The sequence below is a fragment of the Cryptomeria japonica genome, chromosome 8, assembly GCF_030272615.1.
Source record: "Cryptomeria japonica chromosome 8, Sugi_1.0, whole genome shotgun sequence".
NCBI lineage: Eukaryota > Viridiplantae > Streptophyta > Pinopsida > Cupressales > Cupressaceae > Cryptomeria > Cryptomeria japonica.
This window is the reverse complement of record NC_081412.1, coordinates 10,712,737-10,723,438: the sequence shown is the minus strand read 5'-3', so window position 1 is coordinate 10,723,438 and position 10,702 is coordinate 10,712,737. Positions and strand designations below refer to the sequence as shown.

The 10,702-nt window shown below is 38.5% G+C and overlaps 1 protein-coding gene across 3 annotated transcripts in view; it reads right to left on the bottom strand.

The window, feature by feature from the left end:
• Positions 1-209: 209 nt before the first annotated feature.
• Positions 210-10,702, bottom strand: part of LOC131048799 (protein ESMERALDA 1) — a 134,783-nt gene continuing 124,290 nt past the window's right edge. For all 3 annotated transcript variants that reach the window (XM_057982869.2, XM_057982870.2, XM_059209777.1), the window contains 5 exons: positions 3,851-4,055; positions 3,568-3,735; positions 2,253-2,420; positions 1,910-2,100; positions 210-1,003 (listed from right to left, as the gene is read on the bottom strand). In XM_057982869.2, coding sequence (XP_057838852.1) covers positions 853-1,003; positions 1,910-2,100; positions 2,253-2,420; positions 3,568-3,735; positions 3,851-4,055 — 883 coding nt within the window. In that variant the 3' untranslated portion in view covers positions 210-852. The remainder of the gene's footprint in view (positions 1,004-1,909; positions 2,101-2,252; positions 2,421-3,567; positions 3,736-3,850; positions 4,056-10,702) is intronic.

The following is a 10,702-nucleotide window of genomic DNA, read 5'->3' as shown; positions in this document are numbered from 1 at the left end:
TCATAATCAAAAACTACAGCAGAAGAAAACCATTATGCAGAAATCCACACGACTCAAATAATACTAAACCCATCACCGGCTGAAAAAGAACTGAAAAAGAACTGAAAAAGAATATCAAAGTTCAGAACCTTGCCATTGTACACTCCGCTAATTTAAACAATGTATTTTCTAAATATTTTAGGTAGTATTGTAGGAAAAAAGATAAGATATAAAATCCAAGAATAAATGAATGTTTGCAACTGAAAAATAGGACAAAAAAAACTATGTTCTCACGGAAGGTATTCAATCCACCCCCCGCCATGAACATCGAAAAATTCTTACAATGTCTTGTTCTCCAAATGATACAATATCCCAAAACTACAGGATATAAGAGGGTAATTCCCTTGAATGGGAACAAATAATTTGAATTTCAAACTCCACTTACGCTACAAAAGTGTACAAATATGGTACAAGAATTTCTCATTTAGTTTCTTTATATGTCATTGGTTTGAAGTACAGCTGTTCTGTTTAAGTAGTTTGTTTGTCAACTGGTCAGATCACAAGTATACAACTCTGAAATTTAGCATTGTTCCTGCAATACAGTATGGAAGTTGTCTCCAGTGCTATCATTCAACAGGTGGGAGCTCAAATGGACCCTGATATAGGGCTGATGTACCATGCAATCAAATTCTCAGCAACTTAGCAGTGTATGTTTCCCTTTCCAAGGATTGAAAGAATGGAACACAATGCAGCTAGAATAAAATTGTGGGAGTAGAAGAACTCTTCAATCACCATACAGTACAGGTACATCAATAGAAATCTCCAATTGAAAAAGAATGTACTCTTTTCATGATTATGCTATAACCAAATGGCTCATGCTTCCAAAGTTTCCATATGTCTCTCACGGCACATGCAATCTGGTGCAGGAAAGGTATATACTGAAGCGTTAACTTTTCTTATTTCAATTCCCTTAACATCGCTATGATGTCGCATGGCTTGCATTTGTTGCTTAAAAGTCTTCCAACTGCAGCAGACACCACCAATAATGTGACAATATAGATGTGAAAAACAGTAGAAATGCTACTGGACTGATAATAAAATCAAATGTACAGCTCATTGAAGACCTCAAGGTTTACATTATATTTATTCTTTTAATTATATAATTAAGTAAATCTAGCTTTTAATTGATGAATGTAACAGCAAGATCTTCAGTGTCTTCGTAAATTTCTTTTTCGCAAAGGAAAATCAGGGGAGAGCCAATTTTTAGTTTAGGCTAAATAAGTCCGACAAAATAAAGATATAAACAAAGGTTAGAATAACCTTAAAGGTGACGATTATACTGCCTCCATTAAGCTCTCTAAAGCAACCTACTCCTTTAAGGCCTCATGTAGTACACGGTCTAGCTTATTTAGTTCCATTTATCAGAAGGTTGTAGCCATAGTAGTAAGTTAGTAACACATGCTTTTGCAAGAGAATCAAAATTTCCTCTCATCTCATTCCCTTGCAAGGTCCACCAGAATGGGCTGCCCAATGGCAGCATACCTCTACAAAATTGTAACTGATGCTCTTCAAGATTTGTTAAAAAGGCAGTTTGTGTGAAAGAACAGATAGAATCTTCTTACTAGGTAGCTGTGTGCATATTTTGTGGATGACTCAACAGTTTTTTAAGGCAACATACAATGATTGGACTCCTTTCTTGAAGCATCTGAGGCAGTCGTACCTCTTATCCTTGCATAATCATTTTTACCAATAGAATTTAGCCCTCTTGAAAGTCAATCTTTAGATGCTTAACATTTTGCTTGTTAATCATCTTTCCCAGGGAAATATTTACATGAATGGATCACGTCAGTTTAAAAATTGACATTCAGAATATAATCTAATCATGATTAAATAATCTATGCAAGTGAACATCTATACCAAGTATACTGACCTTATCTTTGGATTGTCTAATAGCAATGCCAACTTTCTTTTGTCAGGTTTGATTGTCTTGCTGTGTCCTCCATATAAGTATCTTCGGTGTCCCATCAGAAAATGAGGAAAGTTTCCCCCTTGAGTTGTGACAAAAACTTCACTGTGTAGGCAAACAGAATAGTCTAGCGCAGCCATTCTTGATGAGTAATTCTACAAGAAATACAAAGCCAAGGTAACTAACAATATTGTAAAATAGCACATTAAATATTGAAATATTAAACTGACAACAGCAACCACAAAAAACATTTATGGATGGTAGAACAATGCCTACAACCCGTGATCTGCGTTGGAACACAAGGTACCTTGAAAGGAGTAAGTTCATCAGCTGTGGCAAGTGACTCTTTGGTCTGTAATAGAGGAAACATTTGCTTGAGGGGCAACATGTTCTTCTCTGCCTTATATATTTTCCCAGCTGCTAAATAAATTGATGTGTTGTTATCAAATCCCATTCCCCTAAGCATCATACCAACCTGTATCATTATCAAATTTCAAATGATCAATTTCACAGACCATTATAATAACTATATTCTCACGCCAACAGACAAGATCAAATGATTTAGTAAATTCTGTGCATCTTTTCTTATCTACATAAAAAGAAACCCTGAGAATGCTTTAGCCTTCAGTTTCAGCCTTTCAGGAACTCTACATGTCTACATTAAATTATTTTACCAATATACAACACTGCTTAAATTTCCACTCTACAGTATGGCATCAAAGACTAAGATGTCTGTTTGTTCAAGGCATCCTTTAATTCATAAATTTTGCTTGTATGTTAGTTTTCTGAATGTTTAGCTAGGCTGATGTTCTCCTTCTGTAGGGCACAGAAATCAGCAGCTTTGTTTTTCTATTTGCTTTTTTAATTTTTATTATCCTTTGCTGAGCACAGACCTTCTATTTAACAAAAGTCCTATATTTAGAGGGGTTCTAAGATTAGCTGCAGTTCTTATTTCTTGAACAAGGTGTTTTCTATCTTCTGCTTTGTTCACTTTCTGCTCAAGGACAAAGCTTAATTTCCCAAACTTGGTGCTCCACTGAAAAGGATGTTTGTAAAAGCTTATTAGATGATTCTCCTATCCTCTGAAAGAAGCCCACGGCACATAAACGGGTGCAGAGCAGAAAAGATAGAGAGAAAACAGTTTTGAATGCAGTGTAATTGGTTTCAGTCAATAGGAGACACATTTTTTATTGCTGTTTGTATTTTCAGCAGTGCGTCTGTGCAAGTTATCATACTCAGATCTCCTGTTTCAATTGAAGATATAATTTAAAGTTAAGATTAGTATTCCGAGTGCAATCTGCTGGTCAGAAATTTTAACAATGTTGACCATTTAAGAAAAAAGGTTCAGATTCTAAAACGCTTCAAATAAGTATCACTCTGTTCCTTATATCTTACAATGCCAGCTAGTCACTGAGCTCAAACTAGAAGCTTTAAATTGAGGTTAGGACCAAGTTTTACATCATCCCATTTACAAGTTCACACGCTGAATGTTTAAAGTCCATTCCTACAACCAATAAGCTTTATAAGTTGCAATAAAAAAGATGTCCTGTGAAATTGGATTTTCAAAGACACCATAATATGAAAATGTAAAGAATAAGATGGTCCAAATCATAAAAAAATACCTCCAAGGGAGTTAAGGGACATTTCCCATTCATCCTGATTTGCCCAGGTCTAATGACACGGCCTGTTCTATTGAACTTGCCCCTCCAGCCTTTTTCCCGGGCAACATCCAATTCCTCCTTTTCTTCCTTGCCCCCATCATATACACAACACGAAAATGCTACCATATCCTGCAAATCAAACAAGCAGCATATATAGGATGATCCAGCATAACTACAATTGGATTAACCACCAATAAAATTGGATTTAAATAAGAGCAAAAGAGGTAAAACAAAATGTGAACACCTCTTCAAATCGAAGATGGACAGCAATATATTTTCCATTGCTTGTGGAGCTATGCTGAATCATGCGTTGTACTAACTGGTCTGCAAGAGCACCAATCGGATCAACAAACCTTAGTGCTTCATAATTTGCCAAACATCTCATACGCTGAATTGAGGGTGGAACCTCTTGTGACAATCGATTGGCAAATGGAGAAATCCGTATCACACTGCACCATGAAAAATGCAGCATTAGAAAAATCAGAACCCACAAACTTTTTGCCATACTGTAAATAGAAAACAACACCAACCATAACAAAGATTCCTATTGCACAACTAGGAGAAAAATATAATAAATGTCTTCATTTTGCAGTGTTTATTTTGTCAATTTAAGGAACTTGTCTTTTCTCATTGTCGGGGAGCTTCCAAGATGGCAGTGGATTTTCTAGCTAGCTGCAGGGTAGACCAAGAACCCCTTATGGCTCTTTACAGAAAGCTTTCTACATCTTGGATAGGGTTACAAAAAAGATACTTGTTAAAAACCCTTAAATGTAAAGTCCCTGACAGGACTGTTGGCACAAATTCACCAAATTTGCCACTCTTAGGGGTTATTCTGAGGAGGCCAAGATGCATAGGGAAACTATGGCACAAAGGGCCCAATTTTGTGATGGACTATACATGGACTGACTTCTTTAACTACCTCTCTAGCGATTCATTTTCTATCTCAGGTTTCTTGTTCTTCTACTGAGAGGAATTGGTCTACTTATAGCTTCATCCACTCCCTTGAGAAGAACAGGCTTAGCTCTAGGAGAGCAAAGTTGTACATAGTGCTTTGCGTCTTATTGCCTGCAAGACACTTTTTGTACAAATAGAGTCCAACATTGCAGTGGGGTGTAGAGCCAAAGGAACCACCACAAATTGATGAGAATGCTACACAAACATGGCTGGTTGGTATTAGTTCGGAGGAGCTTGACCATGTGGAGTCTGGCAGTCCTAGTAATGGAGATGATTAAAGGCCTCACTTCACTCCATTTTGTTATTTTGAACATTTGTCATTGTAATCCTCATTATGAAATCTTGAATATAATATAAATTTCAAATTCGACATTTTCGTTGTTCAATGTTAAGTTGTATATGTTCACTTCAAAGTTTAGTAGTTTCTATGTTTTACTAGTTTGCCAAAGTTTCATTTGTAAGCCATACATCTTTTTATAACTATTTTATATATATATATTTCAGTGCCACCCACTGCTGCCTCCAAACTTAGGCCCTTGGTTCACCCGTCCCCCAAACTCATCCCTACGTCCCCCCACCCTTCATCAAGAAACTCCGTGGAACTATGGTCATAGCACACCCAAACTGGGGCTATTTATAAGCTTGTTCACCCAATAGATAGTCATTCAATGGATAAGGGAGAAGATCAACCTCAACTGCTCTATCTATGTTGTGACCCCTAAAACAACAATCCAAAAAATAGAAAGGTAATCATTCCCTAGTAAAGTACCAACCAATAAGTCGAATGGTTCATAATTACATGCAATACAAATGCAACAACGTCCTTCCTTAATTGGTAGAGTGTAAATGGCCTCATTGTATCAGCGAAGTGCTCTCCCAAAGATCATTATAAATTTAATGCTCTCCGTTCTCATCCTATTGGTTACTATTTGTTGTGACCATTTCACACATCGCCCCATTAGAATGGAGACCCCCTCTTTTTCTTAGGGTTTTGCTTTCCCTTAGTTAGGTTTTCTCTCTGCTTGCTAAGTTTGGAGTGAGTGAGTGGTCGCCTGGGCTGGGTAGATTAGGGTTTCTCTCTGAGAGCTCGTCTTAGGGTTTCTTCCAAGCTGAGTCTAGCCTGGTTTTGGGAGGTCATTAGTTGTCTGCTTGGAACCCTAGGTTTGCCTTAGTGGAGCTTTTCCTTTCCGGGGAATGAAGATGGATAGATTGAGTGATAGAGATGGTAGGTCTCAGGTTAGGGTAGGTCTGGAATGATGGTTTTCTTATTGGAGTCTTGTTTCCTCCAGGTCAGAGTCGATTAAGTGGGGTTAGTGGTCAGGGAGAGATGGAAGTGGCGATTTCAAAAGCAAATGAGCAAATGCACTTGATGATGATTGAAGGAGTTTTGAAAGGATATCCAAGGTTTGAAGTATCAAAATAATGGAAGTTTAGCCTGGAAGAGGAAATTAGCTCCCGACCCTTCCAAAGGGTCCAGAGCGAAATCCTCACCTGACCCCCAATTTTGGCCTAAGGCATACAAAATGAAGTTTTTTGAGTCAAGTGGACGGCAAGTAGACATGATGGCACTATGGAGAGATGAAGTTGATCAAGTTTGGATTGAGAAGGAGTGGAATTGAGTGTGAAATCAACCTAAAATAGGGATTTCGCTCTGGACCCTTTGGAACCTTTTCTCCACTTTGCTCAAGGATTTGACCAAAATTGTAGACTTTTGAGGCATAATTGAGAAGGTTTGATACATGTTTGCCTTGGAGAAGAATTTTAGACTATGAGATGATGAAAGCTAGCATGGGAGGAGAATTTCGCACCTGACCCTTCCAAAGGGTCCAAAGCGAAATCTTCCATTTAGCCTTCTCTTGGCCTTAAAAACCTAGTTTGACCTTGCCTAGACCTAGTTGGATGATGGATTGTTTGGATTGCGATAGAAGGAAGTTGAATTGATCAAGTTTGGAGGAGAATGAGATGAAAGGAAGTGAAAAACTAGCCTAGAAGGTGATTTTCGCTCCTGACCCTTCCAAAGGGTCTAGAGTGAAAATCCTTGAAGACCTCAATTTCTTCCTTGTCTAGGCCAATTTTTTAGTTTCTAAGGCATGTTTGGAGGCGTTTTTGAATGTTCTAACCTTAGGAAGTGAGTAAAGGTGGAAAAAATGAAGGATTCTAGCCTAAAGGGTGAATTTCGCTCCTGACCCTTCCAAAGGGTCCAGAGCGAAATTCTTGAAAACACTCATTTTTCCTTTAGCCAAAGTCAGGACCAAGGTGGAAATGAAAGGAGAGCGATCTATGTTTGCCTCCCAAAGAAGATTAGAGTTGGAAAAATCAAGAATCAAGCTCAAAACATGATTTTCGCTCCTGTCCCTTCCAAAGGGTCCACAGCGAAAATCCTTATAGCTCTTATTTTCTTCCTTGTTTTAGCTAGGCATTGGCATGATGGAGAATAAATTCGTATGTTCTTGCCTTGAAAGGGAGTTGGACACTTTAAAACATGTAGATTTTAGCCCAAATCATGATTTTCACTCCTGACCCTTCCAAAGGGTCCAGAGCGAAATTCATTATAAACCTCATTTGCTACCTTGTTTGGGCTTGAAACCTTGTTCCTTAGGTGGAAAACGATCTATGTTTGCCTCCAAGAGAAGATAGAAGTTGGAAAAGTGAGCAATCAAACCCAAATCATGATTTTCGCTCCTGATCCTTCCAAAGGGTTCAGAGCGAAAATCTACCTAGGACTCATTTCCTCCCTAGTTTGACCATATCTTGATGTCCAAGGCATGTTGAAAGGGAGAATGGACATGTTGTTGCCTTTGGGAATGTTTGAAAGCGTTGAAGAGTGAGGGTTTTAGCCAAGAAAGGAAATTTCGCTCCTGACCCTTCCAAAGGGTCTAGAGCGAAATTCCTTGCAAACCTATTCTTTTAACCTTGCTTGAGCTTAAGACTTTGTTCCTTAGGTGAGAAATGATGAAATTTATCTTGTAAAGGAGAATGAGATTGAAAAGATGAAAAATCAAGACTAGAAAGGGAAATTCGCTCCTAACCCTTCCAAAGGGTCCAGGGCGAAATTGTGCAAAACCTATCTTTTCCCTTAATTTTATGCCAAGTCTAGTGTGGATCAAGATTAAAGAAGTCCTTAGGAATGACTTCAAATTGCCAATGATTATCAAATTTGAAGGAATTGAGCCAAATAGTGAAAATAGCTCCTGACCCTTCCAAAGGGTTCAGAGTGAAAATTTTTCAATCACCTATTTTTCCTTGCAAAATCAAGTCAAACTTGGGTTTTTATAGCTTGAATGAGTGAGGAGAAGTGTTTTCTTACCTTTTGAGGTGGATTCAAGTTGAAATGATGGAGGAATAAGCTCAAAACAAGATTTTCGCTCCTGACCCTTCCAAAGGGTCCAAAGCGAAAACCCTAAAAACCACCTTTTTCTCCAAAATTTGAGTGAAGTCAGGCCTAGACAAGGGTGAGAGAAGCCATTTGGATTGCCTTGGAAAGACACTTGATCACCAAAGATGCAAATTTTGAGCTAAAACTTGAATTTTGCTCCTGACCCTTCCAAAGGGTCCAAAGCGAGATTTTGGATAGGTTGTGTCCCTGGCTAGGTTTTTGAGCGAATTTTACTTTTTTGGCCTTGTGAAGATCAAACAAATGTTGCCAAGTTGAGAGGTGGATTCAAAATGAGGAGTCAAGATGAGTTGAAGTGAAGGAGATTAAAAATTAAGCCTAAAAGGTGAATTTCGCTCCTGACCCTTCCAAAGGGTCTAGAGCGAAATTCATAAAAAGTCATGTTTTCCTCCAAGATAACGTTGAGCCAAGCCAGTGATCAAGGTGAATGGATCTTAGAGATTGCCTTAGAGAAGGTTGTCAATCAAGCAAAGGTAAGTTTTGACCTAAAGAAGGAATTTCGCTCCTGACCCTTCCAAAGGGTCCAGAGCGAAATTCTCATTATCACCTAATTTGCCCTTGATGGAAGCTAAAAGGTTGAATTCCTAGGCTTTGTTGAGCTAAAACAAGCATATGCACACCTTTAAGAGGATTTTGGAGTTAAAAAAGAGACAATTGAGGCTTAATCAAGAAAATCGCTCCTGGCCCTTGCAAAGGGTCCAGGGTGAAATCCTTGAGGAAGCCTATTCTTCACCTTGTTTGGACTTTGACAAAGGCAAGTTGTAAAGAAATGATGACAAGGTTGTGAAGATGTTGATCAATGGAGTAAAATAACTAAGTGAGAATAGTTAAACAAGCCTCCTTGGAGTGACCTAAACCATGGACATTCTAGTGTCTAAGAGAAGCATCTTCTAAATTTACCTTGTCTCTTCAAACAATTCACAAGCGAATCTCTTCAAGACACTTTTTTTTCCCTATTTCAAATCATTTACTAAGTCTTATCCTTGATAAATAGTGCAAATATACCTTGATTAAGCAATTCCTAAAATTGGCAAATAAAAAAAAAAAATCAACCTTTAGGTGTTGAAACTATCCTAAATTTAAAAAATCCACACTTTGGCGCTTAAAGCATTTTATTTTTTGCTTTTTAATCAAGTCGGCCAACTTGTAAAGTGGTTTTATTTTATTTTTGTTTCATATTTATCAAGTTGGCCTAGAGGTAAAGTGAGGTGAGCGCCCTATATAGGAGAGGTGTTTTTTGAGATTATTTATCATTCATTCATTTTCTCTCATGCGAATTAGAGGAGCAGATTTGGAGGTGCGAAATTGAGCAGATTGAAGGTTAATTTCCAGATTTTGAAGAACACTTGAAAGCTGGTTGAAGGCGAACTTCTTGCTGGAAGCTGATTGAAGGCGAACTTCTTGCTGGAAGCTGATTGAAGGTTAATTCATCAAAGGGAAGGACCTGAAATTCAAATCAAACACCTTTGTCCAGCAGATCTCCATTTTCCTTTATTCTTTTTTTTCAAGGTTGATAGCTAAAAATCAAGGAGGAGGTACGTATAATCAGATTTTTGAAGGCATCTTGAGGATTAGATTTGATTAAGTCTTGCATAATCTGATTTAGTTCATAGATAACATCAATTTGAAAATTCATAATTCTCAGGATTTATCACAAATCTCCTATCTTAAGATATCATGTTCAAACCTAACTTAAGCATTTCTTGTAGGTATCAAATGACGACCCCCAAGGCCAGTGGATCCACTACCCGGTAGGCTCTCATCAAGGAGGTTCAAAAGAACGATGAATTGGAGACCAGGATCGTGTCCAAGTGGAGCAATATTGGAGACACCAATCTAGGAAACTTCAATGTGAAGAAGTTTCGGGAAGCGCCCTACATCGGCAAGCTGTCGCCTGTTGCGAAGAGGATAATTGAGAGTGGCATCATCAAGGCCGCAAGTTTCCCTCCTGCAGTCAAGTGTCATAAGTTGATGATCGAATGTGCCCGGCACTATGATTCACATTCAAGGACGATCGTAGCTGGGAATGGAACTGTCTTAGCCTACCTTTCAGAGGAAGCTATAAGTGAAGTTGTTCATCTCCCGGAGCAGAGAGACATGATCTACAAAAGTTTGGAAGGAGCTAGGTCTATCTACGAGGATGATCTTGATTCCTGTCTGAACTTCATCAACAAGAATTGGTTGCTCAAAAGTAGACCTCGCTTGAACAAGATTCCCAATACGCCACACAGAATTGATTTCCAAGAAGAATTCAAGGACTTGATAACCATGCTCAATCGGGTTATTGGTGCTTCTCAAGCCACCTTCTTCGACAAATGGATGTTCTTCTTCATACAAGTGATTGTGCAAGGAAAAGGAAAGCTCAATTGGGCTAGAATCATTAGTAATAACCTGGACGTGCAGTTGAGGAGGCTAGCCCCTACCAAGTCATTTCACATGAGTTCATATGTCATATATTCCTTAGTCAGAAGTTTTGAGTATGCAGGGCTACCACACAGAGGAGTTGTTGGAAGAGGACCCGGAGAAATAAGAGTTTGTGATTCTTATGTTCAACTACATCATCCGCCAAGGAATGATTACAAGCTAACCAATGACACCTTCACGATGTATATCACCAAGACATTGCAAGGAGGGATTCATCATCGATTATCTCCGGAGGCACAAGAACTCGTGAAGAAGCATGGTGCATGGTTCATTCAGTTTCCAAAATTCACCTATATCAAGGTCCATGGATGCCCTTCACCTCCC